The sequence below is a fragment of the Triplophysa rosa genome, linkage group LG19 (assembly GCF_024868665.1).
Source record: "Triplophysa rosa linkage group LG19, Trosa_1v2, whole genome shotgun sequence".
NCBI classification, from domain to species: Eukaryota; Metazoa; Chordata; class Actinopteri; order Cypriniformes; family Nemacheilidae; genus Triplophysa; species Triplophysa rosa.
The window spans coordinates 4,835,892-4,861,266 of NC_079908.1; the positions used below are offsets into that span (position 1 = coordinate 4,835,892).

The window sequence follows — 25,375 nt, forward strand, 5'->3', positions numbered from 1 at the left end:
AGGCTCTAGTTAATCACATTAAAAGTGAATTCCATTAATGAATGCCGATTAGTTTGCACAATTCAAACCTAAGACTTTTAAAAACAGAATTGTAAAGCAAAGAGCAATAACAATTATGGCAATGGCAGACTATTTTAAATGAAAAGAGGGTAATAAAACGTTGCTATACATAGACAGTTATTTGTATACACCTAAGCGATTTACATTAGAGACTATTAATTATAACCTATGCGTCTGAGGCCTTAATACGTAGCAACTAATGTGATAAGTGATATAATAAGCAATTGAAATTAGTAAAAAATATTTCATTTAATTACATTTTCCATCGCTACACACCACATATCTAGATATCACACCACCGTATATCAAAATGCCTTTTGATTTTATAGCAAATCAAACTTTTGAGACTTTATTGACTTTTTAGAAACATATAAATTAAAGACTTAACTTTGTGTTTGTCTAAATAAATGTAAGTTTATTGCCTAAAATGAATATTCGTCTTATAACTTTGCTGTGAAAGCCGTTCTGTGATTGGCCGTTGCCCTGTGACACTACCGCGTGACGTTGCGTGAACTTCCAACAGCCCGTCCGCCGTTCAGTGACTACAGAAGGCCCAGTGTGTGTTTTTAGACGATGCTAGAAGCATAAACGCCCAGCCTTTTATCAGTATTAATTCCTTGCATGTCATAATGATTATAGATAATGTAGACGCTCTGAAATCCTGGCTGGCTAAACTTCTTGAACCCATGTAAGTGATGAACAGAGTGACATTTGAACTGTTGAAGCTAACTAGCGCCGCTAACATGCTAACACGCAAGCTGGCTTTCAGATCATGTGCCTGCACTGAAAACAGATTGTGATTTCCATTTGTTGTGTGGGTTAAATTGCGGTTTTAGTAATGTATTGTGTCTGTTTAGTAATTTTACAAACGTCCCAGTTTTATGCCATGTTTTATGAAGCTAAGCTAAGAAGGTTTTGGCTGAGTGGTGTGGAAATCAAAACAGTGTGATATGGGTATTAGAGTATCAGGACACAAGTTATTTTAAATGGAGCGTCTTGTCATGTTAGCATACTAACTATTTTTTAAAGTACTATAATACAGTTTATTTGGGAAAGCAGTATGAGTGTAGTAGGTGGTTAATGCATTAGCAGTAAACTTGTCATGAGGTGATTCTCAGTGCATTCTTGTAGAGCTCTTTGTACAAAGCTTTTACCAGACAACCCCAGAGACCTGCATGTAGAAACTTGACAGGGGAACAAAAATGTATAGTCTTGTAGGTCTGTTAAGCTAAATGCATAGACTGTGTAAATGTAATTAATGTGTGTTTATTTGCAGATGTGATGCTGATCCAACCGCACTGGCGAATTACGTTGTTGCTTTAGTGAAGAAGGATAAACCAGAGAAAGAACTGAGAGCGCTGTGTGCGGATCAGTTGGACGTTTTCCTCCAGAAAGGTATCAGCATGAGTTCACTTTTATTGCTTATTGGTCTTTTATATGATTAAAAAGCTGTGTGAAAACGAAGTTATGCACTTTATGATTATATGTTATGCATATGACTGATATGGTTGATGGTTTTTACTTTCACAGAGACTACAGGGTTTGTGAATAATCTCTTTGAATGTCTAACCACTAAAAATTATTTGGGAAATCCACCCGCTAAAGAGGAGAGTAAAACTCCAGTGCAAAAGGTTGAAGAGAAGGAAGAGGTAAACATCTTTTTTTCTTTAACTATATTAGTTATAAGAATAATATTGGAAGGAAATCTGAAAATCGTACAGTAGCACTTCTCTTGGCTACACAGTATGTCTAGGCCTTTTTATAAAAACTGTGATGTGTTTTAAAAACGTTGTCTTGTATTTCCAAAGATGACATATCCATTATTTATTGTTTGCTTGCTTTTGGTGCTTTTCAATCACCATTTGTTAACAAGTAATGTAGTCATATCACATCCAGTTAACATTTCCAGTGCATATGCACAACACAGCCCATTATCTGAGTTAAACTAGTAAACTCTTTTCCTTGGGAAATTTTATAGATTTCCCTTTGGAGTAATAGATTAATTTTACCGTTTGCAAGTGTTTTCTTATTATATAATGCAAGAGTGAATAACATTTGCTGTAGATGTTAAATAGTAATATTTATTTTCAGACTGCTCATGTTGAAGATGACAGGGATATTCGAAGACGAAGAAGCCCATTGAGGAATCGTCCAGATTTCAATGAGTCTAGGTTGGTCCTGGAACGGTAAGTGTGGACGATTCGGAACAAGTTTGTGTACTGCAATCAAATAAATGCATGCTCAGTTTGGCTAAAACCAAATCTTAGTAATAAAACATGTATTACTTGAATAAAAAAGTAATAAGACATCTAGCTTTAAGTGTAATTTTGCCTTAAATAGAATTGGCTTTGTGTATTTTACAAACTGCAGAGTCTGACTCTGCACAGTTATTGTTTTGTGTGTGTTTGGTTAGAGCCAGTACTTTAACTGCTTTGACCTTTGGACCGCTAGCATGAAGCACGCTGCTAATTTTTGCGTCTAGCAGACTTTACTGTTGCTGTAGAATTTAGACATTGCAAAACAAGAAATTCCCTATTAATTGCTTACTCCCACATCTGTCTTTGCATGTTCAACCATGCGAATTTGTTTTGTCGAGTTAAACAGCTGTATTTGTTTGAGCCAGAGACTGTTCCTGAATCAGCTCTAAAACCACAAACTAGACCGCAACTGATACATTTCATGTAATACATGATATAAACCTGCACCAAAGTGATCACATCGTTTTTGGCCTGTCACTGACCCTAACAATGTTTCTGACCCCTCATATGTTTTCCTACAGGGCCAGAGATGACCGCCGGAGAGACGACCGTAAGCGTCGAGAACCGGAGCGCCACGGAAAGAGCGGAGAGTCGTACCGGGAGCGCCACGAACGGCACGGAGGCAGTTCGCGGGGGCGGAGCTACAGCCGCAGCAGGAGTCGTAGCCGCAGCAGCAGCCGTGGAAAGAGCCGGGACAGAGAGCACAATCAGAGAAGAGGTGATGATCATTACAAACTTACTCTCATTTACAGACCTGTCATAAAAAATTTTGTTTGATACCCAACAATTCCAATTCTGTTAGTTGACTTGCCGTCATTCCACCCCTGATGTACTGTATATGACTTTAGCACAAACAATACATTCGAGGACTTTTTTTCCAAAATATTGAAGCTTCAAAAGTAATCCAGGTTACTCCAGCGAATCCTCATCAGTTTACATGTGGCATCTTTCAACAGAGCACAGATCCAAATTCGAGCTGGAGCGGAAAGAGACAGAACCTTACAACCCTTCTCCTGCCCACCTGAGTAACCTGCACCACCAGCAGATCCATCCACCCCCTCTGCTGCCTCTACCGCTACCCCAGCACCAGTTCCCCTCCTCAGGGAGCCCTGCCGTCCCCAACGCCGTATCCGTGGTAGCGCCGGCTCACCTGCCCGACAGCACCACAGAGAGCTGGTCTGCATACTTCACCAACCACACAGACAGCAAGACGTTCAACAAGAGCAGCACGCTCAAACATCGCTGCAGAGATTACGACGGTAAGAATGACACTTTAAAGATGACAATATCTTAAAGATCTTTATTTGTCTTTTGCATTTTATCAGGTTCGTTTTGGTCGTATAGAAGCTTGTTGGTTATGATTATGACTGCTGTTGCATTAGATGCAAAATATTCAATCTGAAGTGGCAAAAATAATAAAGTAGCATCTGCAAACAAATAAATGTTAGTCTGTTTCTCAGAACACTTATGTTGAACTATTTTTGCAATGACTGAAGCAACAGGTGTTTTTTGTTGTGGATGTATGATGTTCACGCAGGTGTCCTAACAGAGTGACCACAGGTGTAATTCATTAATGTTATCTCCAGACTGATGCTTCACCAAATGTCTGTTTTTAATATTATTAAATATTTGTAAACCTAACAAACATCATTTTGTGAAAAATTGCAACTTAAATGAGACCTGGTTTAATATTGTTCTCTAATGCAATGCCACAAGTTTCTAAATACAATTTTTGTTTGCTAAATATACACAATGTAAAGTAAACCTATACGTTAACCCAGAATGAACCAATGTTTATTTAACTGGCTTTGCTTAGGGGCTAACACCGCATCCTAACCAAACGCGATGCGATGCGATTCCTGCAATAAGCAATTTGTTTGTCCATACCGAACGCGATAAAGGGGCGGGACGCGACAATCACAAAACACAGCCAATCAGAACAGTCTTTCTCTGTCTCGTACCCTCTCACGCTGCAGCTGAAGAGTGCAAATGCAGAGAGATGCGTCCTGTTCTCATGACTTCAGTGATGCCTCTCCGGACGCTATGCTATAATTTCAGAATCTAAACGTATGTAATGAAATGTATATAGCCTGTCATCATCCATGTTTGGCGATTAATATTCATGAGGTGCAGAACTTACATCGAATGAGATCATTGTGTGGTTGGAGCTGTCAGCCGCGACGTCGCAGAAATAGAAACCGTTTCTAAAATAGAAACGGCCGTTGCTCGTCGCGCAGCCCTGTCGCGGCTGGTTAGGGCAAAACCTCTGATTAACATGGAAAAGATACCTTTTATCGCGTCGCGGCGCGTTTGGTTAGGACACGGTGTTAGACTTTAACTTTTAGATTTTCATGAATCTCATCTGTTGTTTTTCTATGCCTGTAAACCATTATAAACCATCAACATATTATAGACTCGGTAAAAAGATGCCAGCAATGTCAACCCCAGTTCAAGGTCACTGCATTAAGAAGAAAGGAATTCACCAAAAAAATATAAATTCTTTCTTCATTTACTCATGTCGCAATGTCATTCCAAACCTGTGTGACTTTCTTTCTTCTGCAGAACACAAAAGAAGATATTTTGAGGCATGTTGGTAACCAAACCCCATTGACTTCCATTATATGAACACAAAACCACTGAGACATTTCTTCTTAGAATATCTTCTTTTGTGTTCCTCACAAGAAAGGAAGTCATACCAATTTGAAATGACATGAAGAAGAATAAATGATGAGAGTGAAGTAAGTGATCAGAGAGACAAGTTTAGGCTTCTCGTGGATACAGACCCACAGTTCAGTAACACTAAAGTGTCTTTTTAATTCTCTAAGGTCGTGGTTTCTAAAGGATCACTAATGACTTTGGCATAGCAGTTTTACCGTACGGCCTCCTGTGATCCGTGTTTATATTTACCACCTGGTCTCTCTGGACCTGGGGTATTTTTCGCACTGGTGGGAGTTAGAATCAGCCCCAGGATGATTTGAGGGATGGATAGTTGGATTGTGTAATGATAATGTCAAGTAGCTCATCTGTGTTAAAGTCTATGTTAATGTTCGGCACAATATCTAGGTTAAATGAACCTTATTGTTAATTTATCCGGGTGTATGTGTGTTCACCACTTGCTGTGCATGTGTTCACTACTCTCTGGATGGGTTAAATGCAGAGGTCACATTTCGGGTATGGGTCACCATATCTGACTAATAGGTCACTTTCACTTGTTTTGAACAGAGAAAGGATTTTGTATACGAGGAGATCTCTGTCCTTTTGACCACGGCAATGACCCTCTGATCGTGGATGACGTCACGCTTCCAACCATGATCCCATTTCCGCCTCCGCCCGTTCTGCCCAGGATGCCCATGCCGCCGATGACGGAGCCTCCACCGGGCATGCCAATGCCCATGCCCCCTCACGGGCAGCCGCCGCCTCCAGGCATCTACCCCATGCCAGGTAGGTGTCAATTTGATTTCTGACAGCTAATCCATCATGGCACATGCTTCTTGTCATTTTTCATGGATGTTCTTTGTAAGAAAAACTAAATGCTACACGCATTATCAATGTACTTGCTATCAGTTCTGGTGGAAAATGAGGTTTGTATTATTTAAGTGCATTTAGAAAATAATTTAAATATTAAATTTGGACAAATTTAAATTGAGTAACCTTACATTTTGAAATAATTAATGTTATTTGAAATTGATTATAAATTATGGTAAAATCTTACAATTTTGTAGTTTAATAATTCATTCATTCAGTTTTAAATACGTCAATTGTTGTCTATTAATTGATTTATTTTGGAACACTTTATTTATTTATGAATATTTAATGACAATTGCCACAAAAACTCTTGATAGAGTATTGTGCAGGCAGTTCAAAGGTCATGGGTTTGATTCCCAGGGAACAAAGATATTAATAGACCTTGAATGCATGGTAAGTTGCTTTGGCTAAAACTATCTGCCAAATGTGTAAATGTAAATAGCTAAAAGCTAAATCTTGAATTTGAGCACAAATTGTGCCACAAAAGACTTCATATTCACACTGTCAATCTCTCAATGGAGAGCGTCAATTCCTACATGCCGCCAATACTTGCATTTTAAACTTTAGCCGGATTGCATGTACTGTAGTGTCCAGCATGCTTGAGTTTGCTCTTGTCTTGTTTTAGGGCCTCCTCACATCCCACCCACTGGGATTGACACTCGGCCTCACTCCAGAAGCAGCACTTCTTCTCCTTTGGCCCTGTCTGGTGTGGGACCACCTCCTCATCCTCTGCCTCCTCCTCCTTCTTCCTCCTCTGCCTCTCTTCATCCTCAGTACAGTCTGTCTGAATGTAAGACTGCCACTGCACTTTCCTTCTCTCTGCTGTTTCTTCAACTTGCTGTCAATATGTACGCATGTTTGTCTTATAAATAATGTCAAAACCCCGATGGTAACAATTTAAAGAGTTCCTTCACCTAAAAAATGTAATTCTATCATGACCTCCATTGACTTTCTTAGCTTTTTGAGGCTGCAATTACCAACTCTGACCATGCTGTGGCGGTGTTGTGACATTTTACAAGAACAGAATCAGACAAGGCTTCAGAAATTTCTGAAAGTTCTGAAATCAACAATTCTTTACTGTAGTTTTGTTGAATATGTTTTGCGTACAAATGCATAACAATATCACTCATGTTGCCTTTTATATACAGACAACTACGATCCTGAGGGTTATAACCCAGAAGCCCCGGGATTGACGGGGCCTGGCAGAACTCAGTACCGTCACTTTATCCCCCGCATTCAGACGCAGAGACCCAACCTCATCGGCCTCACATCTGGAGATGGACAGACCTCACGAGGTAACGGGTGTGAAAGAGAATCACTCCCATTTCTGGTGTATGGCTGATGATGTTTGAAATCATGTTTCTCTAAGATGACCAGATTGAATGTAACGGAGGTTTGTTTGTATTTTTAGCTGCTAATATTGTGATTCAGACGGAGCCGTCGGTCACGAGCGTGTCGAGCAATGAGGTGAGGTACAACTCGGAGCAGGAGAACAGAAAGAGAACTTTGCCTTCTGCTGATGGACCTCAAGCTAAAAAACCCTGGATGGACAGGTGAGTGACAAGTGTATACAAACAAAGATTTTTAAAAAAATAAAAAATACCACTTTTATCTTTTTTCCTTACCATAGTTGCCTCTAGTTAGTCTTTTATAGATAAATATGAAAAATATATATATATTTTAGACGCTTTTAATTTAAACAGCCTGCACAATAAGGACCTAATGTTAAATGAATCTTAGCTTTATTTCATTTGTTACTTTTTATGTTGCAAAAAGGAAAGTATAGTAATAAAACCATTTGTGCTGGTTTTGTGATATAAAGAAGTGTTTTTGGTTTTCCAGGCAAAATTTTAATAACCAACATAAACCCGCCTTCCAGAAGAAGGTCCATTATGTCAACACCAAACTAGAGGTGTGCAGAATCCCGCGAGAGCTAAACAACATCACCAAACTCAACGGGCACTTCAGCAAGTTTGGAACCATAGTCAACATTCAGGTGATAAAAGTTTTCCAGGCTTTTGTGCTTTTATTTTTTGCAACAGTTCATATCCATGACGTAGGCTTTAGCTGAAATGTTTATTAAAGGGACAGTTCACCCAAAAATGAAAATTCCGTCATCGTTAACTCGCCCTTTGGCTGTTTCAAACCTGTATAAGTTTCATTGTTCTGTTGAACACCAGAAATATATTTTCAAGAATGTGGGGAAACTACACAGTTCTGGGCGACTATTTATTTATTTTTTATTATTTTTTATTGAAGAACAGAATCCACATGAATAAAACTAACACACACACACACACACACACACCAGGGTTTGCAAACATGAAGAAAGAAAAGAAAGAAACACATTTTTAAAAAGGAGAAAATGTTAAGAAGAGAAGTTCTGGGCTACTATTGACTTCCATTGTAGATTTTTTCCTACTATAGAAGTCAACAGTGACCCAGAATGGTTTGGTTACAAACATTCTTCCAACTATCTTTTTTGTGTTCAGCAAAGCAATGAAGTTTCTACGGGTTTGAAACAACTTAAGGGCACGTTTCGTTTTTGGGTGGATTATCCCTTTAATAACCTAACCTTGGAAACACAAGTAAAATATGTATGTTAGTGTAAAGAATTCCACAGTCTTGTCCTTTTGTCTTGTTCTTTCATTTTCTTGTTATTTTCTATATATTTGTCTAAGCTTGGGTGCTCAAAACGCAGGTGGTCACTGTTGCATTCAATACACTCATAGTACAGTATTGTTACTGTTTGGTACTGTTATGTAACATAAAAGCCTGCGATTGTTCTGTTTCCTCAGGTTGTGTTCGGGGGTGACCCAGAGGCAGCGTTAATCCAATACACGGCAAACGATGAGGCTCGGAGGGCCATATCGAGTACAGAAGCTGTTCTGAATAACCGTTTTATAAGAGTATACTGGCACAGAGAGGCCACGTCTAACTCACAGGAGCAGGGACCCAGCCAGATCTCAAACCCTGGCCAACAGCATCCCGCAGCACACAAGGTCCGACTTCCTACTGATGCTTTATGTTTGTGTATTATCAATACCCGGACGAATGCAGCACTGGTTGCAGTCTATTGCTAATGCTAAACACACTTTGTTGCGTCCGCAGGTCATCAATAAGCAGCACACTGCCGGATCTTACGTGCTGAATAAGACCTTCCCCAAACAACAGACGGCAATGGGAGTTGTGGGAACCACGGCCAGCGCTGAACCAACCAGCCCTAGCCAAGAGCCCTCAGTGGTAACAAACACACATATGCAAAGCCGAGAAAGGTTTAGAGTCACTGAAATGTTTTTTTTAAACTCGTAATATACATACACATAATCAGCATTTGTTTTTTATTGTTGTGTTAAACCAGGGTTTGACACCACCCTCCAGTCTACCGAAGAGTCCGTTCTCACGTACGGTATTGAAAACCGCATCTAAATCATTGGGAAAGACAGCCAAGGTGCTCGAAGCTCAGGAGGTTCAGAAAAAGAAGCAGGTGAGTATTTCCTTTCTCGGCAAGCGTAAACCGATAGCAGCGTTTCAGACTGCTTAGATTGCACAGTCTGGAATATACTTATGAGTGAGCTCAACACCACCGCTGACCTCTGGCCCTCAGGAGGCGTTGAAGCTGCAGCAAGACATGAGGAAAAAGAAGCAAGAAATGCTCGAGAAACAGATCGAATGTCAAAAGGTACGACAGCACTTGATGCGAAAACAAAAAGTGGAGGTTGATATGATGCTTGCATATAAACCCGAGCTGCCCGTCTGCAGGTACTGATAAACCGTCTGGAGAGGAAGCCGGAGGAGAGAGCGAACATCATGAAGACGCTCAAAGAGCTGACAGAGAAGATCTCGCAGCTGAAGAACGAGATCAGTCCGACCTCGCACGCCACCGTCAACGCGACAAAGTCAAAAACAGACGTAAGACACTCTTGTTCATCGTTTTTGATGTTTTCTTGATTCTTCAGTATGGCTTTGTTAACTAAACCAATGAACTTTGTATGTAGGCCCAGAAAGAGTTGCTGGACGCAGAGTTGGATTTTCATAAGAAGCTGACGGCAGGAGAGGACACCACAGACCTGAAGAGAAGGTTGGGTCAGCTGCAGGTGGAGGTGAGCGTGCTGGTTTGTGACAGAATCACAATCCGTAATCAATTTCACCCAGACACAATCTCATATTCAGTTTTAACGCAAACGTCACTGAAACAAAAGTGACGACAGTGACGCCGCAACCCGCGCCAGGCTTAAATTAGCCAGGGTGAAATATGCACGTCATTACCGTGCATTTCCTGCACATTAAAGCGTAAGCACTTACCGGACCCCGAGGACTCGACCGAACCAACACACATCTCTCATTCTCACGCTGGTGCTCTCCGTAACATTAAAGTTTGATCTGCTTCCATGTGAGAAATGAAAGAGAGGAAAGACGATTAATGGAAGAAAGAGGAACTACATTGACTGAAAAGTTGGTCAGTGGGGGCTTTTTTAAGCTTAATGTGCAGGCAGGGTAAGGGTCAGACCGATTTTAAAGTTTCTAAGAGCTATTTTGAAGTTCAAAAGCTCATCTCTTTTTTGTGGCACACCCACACAGACCAGCCCACGGATGGATGCATATCGCGGACAAAAATGTAAAGAGCTGCCTAAAATCATTTTTGATTCATTTTCTTGTTATTGGAATATATCGCTTAAAATGAGCAATTCTGTCATTTTTGTGCAAACTCATGTAGTTCAAAATCACTTTTTTTATCATGAGGAGGGATTTTGTGTGATGTTTATTCATTTCATTACCAAAAGTGTCAAGAAAGCATCATAGAGACATCTCATTTATTTATTTTATCATAACGCACTGTGCAATTTTTCTTACAATTAGTGATGCACTGGAATTTTGGCTGGCGAAAAAAATATATATAAAAAAAGAAAAAGATAAGCCGACGTATCTGGTGCCCCTGCTCTCTCCCTTCAGTACTCACCGAGCTCACTCTCACTCCAGCTGTTATAAAAGCGTGCCAGAGGATAAACTAATAAATATAACAAGAAAAGCTCAAAACCAGCGGACAGAAAATGACACGCAAGCTCTGTGTGATGCGCGACTGCGCATGACCGGCAATATGTTTCTTTATTGTCGAAGATCATGCGCATTGTCTCGTGCACTTTTTAAAGCCGAACTTTAAACGCAACCGACTCTTCACATGTGAATGATCAGCGGAACGATCTGTCAGAAAGTGGTTTAGTGCTGGTATCACTGAAGCTCATTTTAAGCCTGTTTACATGAATGTAAACTGTGTCCCTCTGTGTTTTGCATGTTGTTTTCTTTAAAATGATTGTGCACCATATACTGTATAAACTTCTTGTATTAGCAGGAGCTTCTGAGCTTCTTGACTACTGTTATGCATAGAATAATTCTACAACTACAATGTTTAGATGATCGGTAAAAAAAGCCATAGCAATGACATTTTGTATTGTTTTTAAATATGTTCTCTTTTCATTTTTTGTGTCTAATTAATACAATTATATAAAAAGTTTTTCAGAAAGTTTATCGGTTTTCGGCCAAGTGCATCGCAAATTTTCGGTATCTGTTTCGGCCCATAATTTTCCTTTCATTGCATCACTGCTTACGATATACTAATACCATCCCGATTTTAACAAACAACTATGAGCTGATAACCGATATTTCTCGCTTATTTACAGCTTAAAAGAACAAAGATGAAAAAAGTTTTTCGTTTTTTTACGGTATCTGCTTTTTCATTCTATTTCTGATTTGCCATTTGTATTAAATTGATGAAAAATTTGCCCATAAATATCAGCAGCCGATAAATTGGTTCATCTCTTGTTAAATGTTATCATTGGATTCTTACTGAGATGCACCTATACTAAATTTCTCTGTAGATAGACGATTATTCAGAGTGATATCTGGCGATACCGATTCTGAAAATTAAATTAATATTTCTTAACTTTCTGAATGTTATCAATTCATATTCAGATTATCACTATTGAACATTAAACTGGTGATGTTTCCAAACATTTTCTATATACAGAGCACAAATTCATTGCATTTTCCTGTCCTCCTTTGATTGACAGGATGTATTGGCACTGAATATCAGCTGTTTTGAAAAATTGCTTTTATCGACTGATACTGATTATTGGCCGATATATCGGTGCATCTCTAGTTCTTGCATGTCTCTGGCATATTACTGATTGACACGTGTTTTGTTAGAACTGTGAATCCGATTCAAGTGTTGCGATGGAGAGATACTTACTGAATGTCACATTTTTAGCCATTGTACAGATTTTTTAATCTTTGCATGTATAGCACACAAGTCATACAGGCTTATTTTGCTCATATAGGAAAATTAACTTGACTTGGTCACAATATTCAAAACAGGTTTAGCTCGAATTGAGACATTTTCATTTTTGGTTGACATTCTGATTTTGACATCATCTCTATTTTTGATAGCAGTGGTCTAAAAATTCACTTTATTTACAGTCCACGTTTAAATACGTTTTTTTTAAACTATGTTCTGAATTTTTTTCTCCCAGGCAACTCGGCTGGGACTCATACACGCTGGGCGTGGTAAACCAACGACGGCCCTAACTCGAGGCAGGGGCAGGGGCCGAGGGCGGAGCCTCAGGGGGCGTGGAGGAGGCAATCATATGGTGGTGGATCACCGGCCTCGAGCTATCAATATTTTTGGCTTTACACAAGAAGAGAAAGAAGAACTTTTGCCACATTTTGTTGTAAGACTTTTACATTTGTTTAGTTATGTATTAATAAACTTTTTCTTGTGATCGATGTGATGAATTTCTTTTGTTTGATAGAATTTTGGTGAGATCGAGGAGCTCCGTGAGCAAGATGCTACTAGTGTGGTGATGACCTTCAAAACCCGGAGTGAAGCTGAGAACGTACTGTGCCTTAAGTTTTCTTTTTCGTTTTGATCTCTGAAAGCTAACAGACAGGTAACAGAGGGATCTCTTTTTCAGGCTGCCAATCAAGGGGCGAAGTTCAAAGGTCGAGTCCTGCAGATCTCCTGGTACAAACCTAAAACTCCATCCGTGTCCACTGAACCAGAAGAGGAGTTAAAGGAGGATGTCAACACTCCAGGATTACATGTAATGATTTACACAATTATACAAAATCCCTTAAACAAACAGACATTTTCTGGCTGCTGAGGTGCTATAAATAAACCTCAAAATAAGGTTATATGTTTATCCCCTTTTTCTGGCTAAATTTGCAGTCTTTTCCTGTAATTTTATGTTTTTTGACCATATTTTCAAAAATAAACTGTAACAAAAAATCCTTTTAAAAAAATTGAAATTTTCTTTTTCAGTAATTTTACATTTTTGTACGTATTTTAAAGAAAACACGAAAAATCTGTTAAAAAGGGTTTTTTGGGCATTATACATGGAGAAACTGAAAAAAAACCCTGTAAACTGTGTTTTTTTTACATAATCATTTATCAAAAGTTTTTTTGTGTCATACTGATCTTTGTTCAATTTATAGGAGACAGTCAGCCCCTTCCTGCTTCCAGAGGAAGAAGAGGAAGACGATGACGAAGACGACGATTACGAGAGCCGCTCATGGAGACGATGAGGAAACGGCATCACACTTTTCTTCGGAGAAGGACTGTCATTTTTAGTTGCTGTTTTTGTAGGCTGATTAAAGTATGTGGGATGGAAAGACAAAAGGTCTTTCATTTTTTTCAAGACGGTTTTCAGTATTTCGAGAAACGGTCTGAGCAGCAGCGTTCTCCGTAAAGGAGATGATGTGAAAATATGAGACGTCCGTAGAGATTGCAGTGTCACTCTGAAATCTCTGCATTTCTGTATCAAACTCTCATTTTTGCTGAGATTGAATGCGAAATGTTTCAGTGAGGAAACATTTTGTTTCACTGTGCACGACCAGATATCAGTAACTCACAACATTTGTGACTACTGTGTATTTTTTTTAACTGATTACGTTCTCCTAACCCATTTAACGTCCAGTATATAATTTGATGTGTAAATTTATCTGCACTTTGCGCCATTTTGGCTTCAACCCTGTTGGATGCACTCGCTTAACATCTTTCTCCTTAAAGGCATCTCTTTCCTTTGTGAAGAAATAAAATGCCGTCTCTGTCAAACTCTTTCGAAACATTTCTATCTGGCATTTTCAGTTTCCCCCAGATTAGTTATTTTTATTTCATAAAGATTATTGTGCCACTTCGTGTAAATATGGACTTTGTAGAAAATGTATGGCACGCACTTCGTTGTGTTCAACGTATCCGACTGTTCATATTTATTTCGCACATCTAGAGGATGTTTCGAAACCAAAAATGACATTGGATAAATTTAGTTAATTACGATAAAAATATGAGCAGAGGTGTTTTGAATGTATTCGGAATTCGTTTGCGCTTCATTTACGCTTTATTGTCGGTGTACAGCTGACTTTTTATTAGATTTGTGAGTTTTTCTTTTTTTGTGTGTGTATATTTTGGAAATGGTTGCCGTAGTAACGACTGTTCTGTTTATTTTAGGTGTAAGAATGAATGAAGCTGTTGTTACATCACAGTCATGATACAAAATCTTATTTAAGTGAAAGGCTTAAGTGACTTAAACTTAAGGTTGTGTCTTTTTGTTAACTAGCAGACTTGCATCATTACACTACGCTTTAAAGATTTAGTTTCAGTTCTTATTTTGAGACCCTGTTTTGCCATATTTGGCACTCCACTTTTTTCAGAGACCTGGTCCTTCAGAAACGGGTGTAAAATGTATCCGTTTCTGTAATCTTCAATATTGTCCTATAGCATGCCGGCACCTGTATGAGTGTGTTTAATTGAAGCAAGAAATATGTATGTATGCATATATATTTTTTTAATTATCATATTTACATACTTTGCTATTAACAGTTAAGATATAAGTTTATAATTCCTTTTAAAGAAGGACCTGTGTACATTTGTTGATGTGATGTTTAGTAGCATGTCCCTATGACGGTCGAATCCAAACATTCAGTGATGTCTCTGTACGCCCCATACTTCCAGAACAATTGCATTTAATGTGTTCTGTAAAACCCCTGAGACGGCTCTGTTTCTCTCAATAACCCTGTTGCTCATGACAGGTCGTCTTGTTGTTTTTTTACATGAAAGAGTCAAGGAACAATTTTCTGTGTGAACTTCAAGAATGGATTTTGATCATTTGTACAACTCTTTTATTACACCACATTAGTATAGTGTCATACACCTAGCATAAATACTGTAGATTTTGACTATTACTGTTGCTAAATTTCAAAATCAATGGATGTATTTTTCAGTTCTCTGTTTGTAAAATGGATTTCTAACAGTCGCATGTTTGCTAATCAATAAAGATAATGGAATGGGGGTGAGATAGATGAATATCAAAAGGAAAAAAGTTCAATTGGCCTAAAATAGTTTGCAACAAGCTACAAAGAAAAAAGACAAAAGTCTCATCACAGAGAAAAAAATCCATGATCCATTCCAAGAATCATTCACCTCTGAAACAGTTGTCGTGTTTTTCTTTGTGTGTGTTGAATGAATGGACTGTTGACGTCTAAGACTGCAGTAAGGTAGAAAAACATCTATATCGAATACATGGTGAAAAAAATTGAAGACCACCCAATTGACCATTTAACAGAATTGTATCGAATGCACTACATAGGGTCATTAAACATACAAAATATAACTACTTGTCCTCACCTGACGATATTAAAAATACTCTTAAAATTAAAAATATGCCTTTAGTGACCAAAAGTGTCTGTACGGCATACTTGTACCTTAGATGAGATTAAACCATCAAAATATAAGTATAACACAAAATTGAGAAAACGTTAAGTTGTTAAAGAGAATATAGAAAATCATTGATTCACCCCCCTGCCGTTTATGTTTATGTAACCCCAGCATCTCATTTGAGATGAAGAGGACTCAACACCAAGGACCAAGAGGTCTGTCTCTCTGCACATAATATTTAACAATAATCAGAATTGGCCAACGGATAAGTGGAATTGGCAAAGAAACTGAATAAACCACAAAATAATAAACATAACAATAATACATTTATAGAACACAGGGTCCCCCCAGTTATATTACATAGCGAATACTCTGCCAATAAGTGCACACTCACACTACATCACAAAGAAAAGAACTCAAATTTCACTTCAAATTCAAAACTGCAATAAACCACCAAAATCAAATCAAAACACCTATATCCCCCCACCTTAGCAGAGTAATTAATATGGCATATACAGATGAGAACCGCACAGTTCATTGGTCCGCAATGGACAACAAAAAACAAACAAACAAACAAAACAAAACAAAAAAACAATAACAACTTCAATCACTTTGCCCTACAGAACCCAGTTTAACATTCGGATCATATCAAAACTACCCATTAAGCCACCATTGTTTCTAATAAAAAAGTAAAGTAAAGTAAACGGCAATCATGCATTCTCTGAAAGAAAGAAACACAATTTATAATCGCCATATAAAAGATTTACAATAGTTAAAAACATTTACAATCAAGTGTAAAACAAATTAAAATATAAAACGTTAAAACTCGATTCAAGGATTTAGTAAAGATTAATACCTGTATTTAAATGCTTAATTCTCTGAAGCACCAAACACATGTTTCTCCAAACGGGCACTAAAACACAAGGCAGATATAAATATTAAAACCAAGCAAACTCAATATAGCAAAAAGATTTACTAAAATCACTACCTGTGCTTTTAAGTAGGTGTGCTTAATTCTCTGAAGTAACAACATCATATTCTGAAGGGGCACTCACCAATTCAGTTCTATTAATCAACTGGTCCTGTTGTCAGCTCTTACTCAACCTTAAGTTCCCACACCACATGGTGCCTCAATTAGGAAGCCCCTAAAATTTGACTTCCTTTTATATCAATCTGACCTGTGGGATTTGTAGTCCATCTCATTTGTAGTCCCTATATCTTCTACCCCATTACATTTATGACAAAAGAAGGTTTTTTGAGAAACGTCTCTGGTTAGTCAATGAGGGCTATTGTTGTTTGGTTACCAACATTCTTCAAAATATCTTCTTTTGTGTTCTGCAGAAGAAAGTCATACAACAGTTTAGCTCCCTCCGAGGTAGGGTCTAAACCAGCAGGATAGGAACAACGCGTGATGTAAGCAAACGCTGATTGGCCGAACTTCTGTTGCTTGGTTGTTTCTTGTTGTTCGGTGGACACGCTTAAAGGGTCATATGATGCGAAAACGTGTTTTTCAGTGTCTTTGGTGTGTTATAAGTAGCCCGTGCATGTATTAGACACGTAAAACTGCTCAAATTAAAGTGTGGGAACAAAAGATGCATTCTATCTAAAAGCGAATGCTCACCCAGACCTGCCTGAAACGCCCCGTGTTAACCACACCCCCGCAAATCTATGTCAGTTGGTGGTATGATTTGACTAAGACCGCCCAAATGTATACGCAAGTAAGGTGGGCGTACCTGTCAGTACAATTGCTTTGGAACCTGATGTTGAAATCTGCGTGTTTCAGAGAGGCGGGGCAAAGAGGAGATACAAACATGCAGGGTATGTGGAAAATACAGCGTTTTTCAACCTTAAATCGTGTATAGGCTACACATCTAAAACGATAATGTTCGTTTTAGCCTTGTCATATGACCCCTTAAAAAGTCACCGGAAGTTGCGATTGACTTCTTTTCCATATCGTGACGTAAATCCGAGTGAAACGGTTTCTGAAATTTGAAAAAAAAAATTAGGGCGGGGCTTTATTTTGCCTTTCCCTTTATGATTGGTTTGTCGTAACTTGGGACTGGAGGGGGGATAAAAATGCCTGGCCATTGGACGGTCAGTATAGTCCTACCTCTTTTTTTGTTGCTGACAGTCATGTGGTGAAGAGTTGCTGCTGAGAGGGGAAAGGGAGCTTAATGTTTTTGATTAAAGATTACAAGCGCAAGTTCATTTCGAAAAAATAATGGTTTCATTTATAATAATCACTGCAAGATTGTGTAAAACAAATTTTCCTGATTGATTTCATGGTGACTTTAAATGACGTTGCTGTCGACTGGTTTACGTCACTAAATTGTTCCTTTTGCCGGTGCGAAAGCGATCTGGGAAATGGCCTTAGTTCACTTAGTTTACTCATTCCGGAACTTTGTTCCTGAACTCATCCGGTCGGAAAGCGCCTGGATGTAAAAAGTTTGGCACATTTGTGTGTAATTTTTTAATACATCTTTATTAATACTTTGGAATACAGGGCGAAGAGATAACTTTTCCAAAGCTGGAGATCACTTTTGACCATATTGTGCTTTGCCCTATAGTGTTTACAGTTCTTTGCACTGATGCCACAGGATAAATTATTTTTTCGGCAAAGGTTCTTAAAAGAACCATTTCTTTCGTAAGAACCTTTCACCACAACAATGAACATTTTGTTTTAAGAAATGTTCTTAAAGGACTGATCTTACATCTGCACTCTTAAAAAAGGTGTTTCAAAAGGTTCTTCAATGTCATAGAAGAAACGTTTGGTTACATAAAGAACCTTTACTCTCTTAAGAACCTTTCTGTTTCACAAAAGGTTCTCTTTGACGTAAAAAGGTTCTTCACTTTATAAAAAGTAAGAAAGAGATGGTTCTTTGACTGAATGGTTCTTGGTGGAACCAAAAATGGTTCTTCTATGGCATCGCTGTGTAAGAGTGTAAGGGTGTATCCAGATTTTTGATGTTCATTGACATTTTATTTCTTTTGGATTGCTATTTAAAGCATGAAATAAACTTGTTGTCTGGTGAAATCATTCAGGATGCATTCTTCTGTATCTGCAGCTGAGCAATTATTGCAGCCCTTGAGAACAAACTCTGATTGGTTGATAATGTTGTTAAAAATACAACAAAACAAAAAATAGACATTGAAAACATTTGAGAAACTTTTGGCAAGTCTTTTTCAATCCGTGTGACATATCCCACCCGTCTAACCCAAACTTTCAACATGGTGTAAAATTTAATTTGGCTTCAGTGGCTTTGACATATTCAAATGCTTGTAAATAATGCACAGCCATCCTTTACTTTGGGAGGCCAAGTGAAAAACACTCAGAATCTATTTGATTTAATGCAGGCAGTGTTGATTGCCCCACGGGAGGGCAAGTCAACCACCCGCTTCACTCTCTCTCTCTTTCTCTCTCTCTTTCTCTCTCTCTCTCTCTCTCTCTCTGTCTTAGAGCTCTTGGATGCAGAAATGGATGGAGCAAGCATGCCGACAACTGCAGGGTCGTTCCGCAGGACAGAACGTTATTGCCTGCGGAAGAGCAGACTCCTGTCACATCTCGCCAAAACCAAATCAATAAAACATGCCATGTGAAATCAGTGCCATGTTCTTGCCCGCTCAGGACAAGTCTGCAAATACCATCCCCAGCTTTAAATAATGCATCTGTTTGCAGATGACAATGGAAGTTTTTGGGTATTATGTGAACAGAAGCACATGCATCAGAGCGGGTGGCTTGTGAAGTCACGGTGAGGTTGAACTTTCCGTGCATGCAATGTGAGACTTGATGTTACAGAAGCATCAATCAGGTGGTTTGGCTGTCAAGGGCCGGTGACGCATCACCATCATTTTCACGTCTCTAAGAATGTGTTTAGTTCGTCTGTAGCAGTTGATCAATACTTTTAAACAATAGTTTTGAGTACATTTGTTTCTACTTTCGAAAAATGTTATTTGACGGAACGTAAACTGTATAATTTAATAAACTGTAATTTAACATAACTGTTATTCTTTTAAAGATTTTTCACATATTTTAATTACTGAAAAAAGATTGCAAATTTACTAGAAAACATGTTTTTACAGGGATTTCTTTTTACAGTGTATTTTTGAAGTACAGTAAAAATATCAAATTACAGTAAAAGCCTGCAAATTTACAAGAAAAACATGTACTTTTGCATGACAAAACTGTTTTTACAGTATTTTACTGCTGCCCCAGCTGCCAATACATTACAGAATTTTTACGAAATTTTGTATAAAAGAAGCCTACTCAAGTGTGCTATTAGTATACTTCATTGCATTGTAATTAATTTAGAAAAAAGTATACTTTCAGTAAACCTTTTATGTACTTCACAGAAATATTATTTACGTACTTCCCAGTAGAAAAAAACGATTATAAACTAGTTGTGTACTTAAAGTTTATTACTGTTACACTGTTACACTTAAAAAATATACTTAAAATTTGTAAACTTAATAAAATAATAAATACAAATCAAATTTATTATTTTTTATTTCAATTTATTATTATTATTTTTAATGTTTACAATAGAAAGTGAAATACTGTTTTTGAAAAGTTTGAGAATCTTTGCCTCTCTGCTTTTGTCCTAAAAATGACTTTTGATACATCATATTATTGCTTAAAAAAGCTGAAAAAACTTTTTTTTTACACAGCTCAACAAAAACGTATTTTAGTATTAGTGCTTGTATATGTCTTTAAATACACAAAGGTATTTTCACAGGTCTCCATTTAAAAATGATGTTTATCTCTGAAACAACAAGAAATGTCATTAATGTCTTGAAATGGCAGGAATTATTATATCTTGTATGTTTAAAATGTATTCTCAAAAAAGCTTGACCTTCAGCTTGACCTTTTAATGACAACGTAAATAAACCCACATTTAGTTCCTCACAACTCAACATTACACCCACAGTATGAAAAAGTGTCCATGTAAATCAAGACGAAGCGATGAGCTATGAATGGGGCATTTTTGGGTTATGCTTTTCAAACATTAATGAGCTGAAACTTTACCTTGAGAACGGATATGGAGAAGACATTATCATAAAAGCTATCATAAACAAGATAGGGAATATCATGACAGAGCAGGTTCAACATGACTTGTTTATATTTATATTTTTTGCCAAGAGTTATAAAGGCGGGCGCTGTTAATTTGCGTAATGAATGAAAGAATGCCAGAGAGGTAATGGATGCCCGCCACATAGCAAATGAATAATTGAGCGTCTGGGGGAACAGGAGAGGTGGACGGGATCGGATGGTGCATCTGTGTCACAGCACTGCCTGGCTTCTCTTTCGGCAGTCACCGGTGCGGTCGCCACTTCAACCAGTCAGAGAGTGAGAATAGGTGTATACTTCCACAGCCATGCTATTCGTCCATTAACCACACTGGTCAGCTGGTGAAGTTTTTAATTATTTCAGCATGAAATGAGAATTAAAAATGTGTTGACATCATATGTAAAATTCCTTGAGTGAAAATATCATGACAGTTCATAAAATTAAACTCTCTACATATACAACATAGAGGCCAAATAGCCAACTTTGTTAACTGTTTATTTAAATATATTGTTAAAGATGTATTATAAACTGTGTTTGTGTTGGACAGTTATACTTGGAGAATAAACAGAAGCTGAGCTTTAAGATGAATTTAAGGAGGCCTGGTCAAACATTTCCAAACATTTTGGTTATAAAGTTTATAATGACAGCTACAAATAGTGAAGTTTTAATGAATTGCAAATTGTTACTACATGCAGAGGATCAACAAATATTAATAACACATAGTGTAGTAAATGTTTGTTTTACTTTCTGTAAGATATTTGGTTTGCTGTGCCCATTTTTTCCCCCTGTGATACGCTGTAGTTCGCTTTTTTGCATATTTCTTTAGTGTTTTGTCAGTTGTGTATCTCATGTTGATGGTTTTATTGAATCGGAGGGAATGTGGTTTGTGCCCGCACAGACATATAGGCCACTTCTGTATGTTATTAAAGATGCATTAAAATATTGTACACATAGTTGGAGTGTAAACTGAAGTTGAGAATTTAAACATGGTTTGATCTATGGGAGCATTAAAAGCAACTTTACTTATTATGCAATATTCTTTAATGGTCCTGCATTAATTCTTGTAAATCTGAATTTATGAAGTACAGATTCATGAATTTGCACATTTCATGGACCTTTGATCCTGTTCCTTTGCTTTTATGTTGATGCTTTAAGCTGCTAGGGCAGCAGAGACTCTCAAACTCAATAGAGATGCCAATAGAGCCAATAGAGATCAGGGGTCAGCCAAGGTAAAATCATGTCAACATTGGGAACAAATATATAAAAGCATTATATAATGTTTGAGGAACACTGTGTGTTTATAATTAAATGACTACATTTAGACATTCTTTTTACAAATATTTATATTGTATAATATAATTCTTGATACAGGGGGTTGCAGCTGTAGCCCAGTTATATTAAGATAATAATAATAATAATAATACTAAAGTATTTATAAGTAATTTATAGTGAGTAAATTGCAAACTATAAATTAATCATAATAACTTATCTATATAAATATATTTTATATATCCCATGCCTCACTTCTTTCTTCAAAACAAATGCATAATTTGTTTTTATTTAATAAATATGTTATTATGTTTTTTCACATATACTTTGAAATTGGATTCTAGAAGAGTTTATTTAAATACCTGCTTATGTATCGCAAAATAAAGGTTCCCATGTTCTTTTTCGAGCTGTAGGTATGGTTCCAGAACTTGTATGAAATATATATTTAGAAGAAATATAAGAAATGTATGAATATGAAATAAGGAAATATAAAAAGGTAAGAAAGAAATGGTTCCTTTAATGCCTTTACTGAAACGTTCTTCAGAAAATATTGTTCTTCAAAGCGCATTAGAACACATTCACTTTAGCACATGTGCCCGCACTTACAAACTCTCATCTTGTAAGTTGAAGAGGGCGGGTGTCTGTGCGGGTGGGGTGAGTTTACCAGACGCCGCTGCCAATGGAAACGGCACACACGAGGAGCGTCGAGCCAGTGCACCGCGTCCGCCTCCATGTCAGGTCCACTCACCTGCCAGGTGCGCAACGAAGATGATGGCCATGAACGGCAAGCAGCACTTCACCATGCACCCCGCGCTGCACCCGAGCTCCGACGGCATGCGGCGCGTGTGCCTACCTGCCCCGCAGGTACGTTTTACGGTAAACCGCTCTTTCCAAAAACGTATTGTCTCCATTCTGTCACTTTTGAGTTCCTCCAACGTCCCTCCCTCCCCAACCCGACCTCTCCTTTCCTCTACCTCTCTCTCTCTCACATGCCTATCCAAGCAAAGCTGCAGCTTTCATATTAATTTTTATGACATGTGCTTTGAGGTGGGTGCATGAGAATGTTCTTTAATCCGGAGTTGACACAATTCCCCACTGACTTCCATATGCGCGCTCTTGCCCACAGCTCCAGGGCAATATATTCAGCGGCTTTGATGAGAGTCTCCTGGCCCGCGCTGAAGCTTTGGCGGCGGCTGACATTGCAAAGAGTCACCCTTTCAAGACGGACGTCACCTACCATACCATGAGCAGCGTGCCTTGCACCTCCTCGTCGTCCACGTTGCCCATTTCTCACCCTTCAAACAACCTCCCCTCGCACCATCACCACCACCTGAGCCACCAGACTTTGGAAGGAGATCTACTCGACCACCTTTCCTCTAGTTTGTCGGTCAGCGGCATGGGCGCGCCGACGGATCCTTCGGTGATGACCACCCAAGCCCACCAGCACCACCTGCAAATGGGTCACCTGCACCAAGCCATGGCCATGGGCCACCCGCACACCCTGTCGGTGCACAACGGGATGGCGTGCATCAGCGACGTGGAGTCCGATCCCAGGGAGCTGGAGGCGTTCGCCGAGAGGTTCAAGCAGCGGAGGATTAAGCTCGGGGTCACCCAGGCGGATGTGGGTTCTGCCCTCGCCAACCTCAAGATTCCGGGCGTCGGGTCGCTTAGCCAAAGCACCATCTGCAGGTTCGAGTCCCTAACCCTTTCCCACAACAACATGATAGCCCTCAAACCCGTCCTCCAAGCCTGGCTGGAGGAGGCTGAAGCGGCTTACCGGGAGAAAAACGGCAAACCGGACCTTTTTAACTGCAACGAGAGGAAACGAAAGCGCACGTCGATCGCGGCTCCGGAGAAGCGATCGCTCGAGGCGTATTTCGCCATCCAGCCGCGACCGTCGTCGGAGAAAATCGCGGCTATTGCGGAGAAGTTGGATCTGAAGAAGAACGTGGTTCGGGTTTGGTTCTGCAACCAAAGGCAAAAACAGAAAAGGATGAAATATTCGGCGGTGCACTAGTGTTGATGTTGAGAATTAGACATTTTAGGAGCTTCACATGCAGGGATCTAAATATCTTTAATCGTTGTAAGCCTATAAAGACTCCTTTTCGTATATTGCCTTCACTTGGTGTAGCCTATTTTACACATTGATATTGACCAATCTTTGGCCGGACTTTATACAACCCCGTGTTCATGTACACAGTGTATACATTATATTATATATATTACATTTATACACAGTGTTCATGTGTAGTACTAAGCAATACTATTTAACATGTAGCACTTACCGTTTAGTTATTTTACGGGACTGACTGTGAGAACACACTGTTACTGTTATTACTAAATGAATCATGGAAACTTAATATGTGTAACATGGGCATCGTAATGTAAATCGTTCCCTATTATTTTTGTTAAAATGAATACGGTATGAAGTCTGAATTTTAAGCAAGCGAACGCAATCCTTTCATTTAAAATAATTTGCTTTAAATATATTTTCAGGAGATTCATCGAAAGGCTACTATAACTTTGTTTCAGTATTATCACACGTGAAATTATATTTTGAAGTGTGTACGTGTGTTTTGGTATTTAAAGACGTATTTATTTAACTATTACAATTTACGCACAAGGTGTTGCTGGAGTATCACATGAAATGTCATTTGAAATGTGTTTGTAATATTTGTTTGAATGTCTCGTGACTGCATATATGATGTAAATCACATGTTCTCACAAACTGTCACGAAATATTTCTTCGTATTCGTGAATGATCGTCAGTAAGTCAAAGTGATGACGATGAAAATATGCAAAAACTGATGGTGTGAAGAATGCTGCTATTTGGTTTGCATAAATGTAGCCACTACAATCACTCTCACGTTTATTCTTCACATTACACTGTGTGACTTTGAATGTTATTTAATAAATTGTTGATTTTTGCAAAGCCTTCGTGAGTTTTTTATTATCAATATTAGTGTAAAGGTTTTGGAAACTATAAACAAGTGTATCACACGTCTAATTTATATTGACAACTCAATAAAGATGTTTAAGTAAAAAGGATCAAACGCATGTTTTATTTAACAGTAACATAATGAAAAGTCCCAAATGGCTAGATAAGATGGATTCTTTTTCTTACATAAATTATCTCCGACGCGTTAAAATCATTGTAATATCATAAATTGATGAGACCCTTGTTGTTTTATTAATAAGCTGCTTGAGCGCAATTGTAATTAAACATTCATGACAAAAAATATAGACTAAACACCATCACAAATATTTAGATAGAATTGGAAGGATGGACAATCCAGGCCAACACAAACATAATCTTTTTTCCTTTTAATTCAGGTTTAAACAGACACCGCTGAATAATAAATGTCTGTCACGGCTTTGTGCAAAGGGATTTGAAATTATTAAGTAATGACGATGCAATATTAATTGTATATTGGTATAAAACAGGCAGAGAGCTGAGGGGAGAGATGCTAGTCTTACAGGCTCAAGGGATGA

General features: G+C 38.3%; 2 protein-coding genes across 3 annotated transcripts; both read left to right on the forward strand.

Annotated features, from left to right (window-relative positions):
• Positions 1-578: 578 nt before the first annotated feature.
• rbm27 (RNA binding motif protein 27) lies at positions 579-15,002 on the forward strand. 2 transcript variants are annotated; one of them, XM_057360790.1, is made up of 21 exons: positions 579-748; positions 1,337-1,455; positions 1,591-1,709; positions 2,152-2,246; positions 2,840-3,036; positions 3,275-3,577; positions 5,541-5,759; positions 6,469-6,633; positions 6,992-7,138; positions 7,255-7,396; positions 7,686-7,839; positions 8,642-8,845; positions 8,955-9,086; positions 9,205-9,330; positions 9,451-9,525; positions 9,606-9,755; positions 9,842-9,946; positions 12,371-12,568; positions 12,650-12,733; positions 12,812-12,940; positions 13,332-15,002. In XM_057360790.1, the coding sequence occupies exons 1-21, from the start codon at positions 690-692 to the stop codon at positions 13,419-13,421; spliced, it is 3,012 nt and encodes a 1,003-aa protein (XP_057216773.1). In that variant the 5' UTR covers positions 579-689; the 3' UTR covers positions 13,422-15,002. The 2 variants fall into 2 exon arrangements, with proteins under 2 accessions (XP_057216773.1, XP_057216774.1); XM_057360791.1 differs by lacking the exon at positions 6,469-6,633.
• A 7,620-nt stretch (positions 15,003-22,622) lies between these two features.
• pou4f3 (POU class 4 homeobox 3) lies at positions 22,623-24,793 on the forward strand. Its single transcript, XM_057360792.1, has 2 exons — positions 22,623-22,747; positions 23,010-24,793. Exons 1-2 carry the CDS (start codon positions 22,652-22,654, stop codon positions 23,898-23,900), a joined length of 987 nt encoding a protein of 328 aa, XP_057216775.1. The 5' UTR covers positions 22,623-22,651; the 3' UTR covers positions 23,901-24,793.
• Positions 24,794-25,375: the final 582 nt, after the last annotated feature.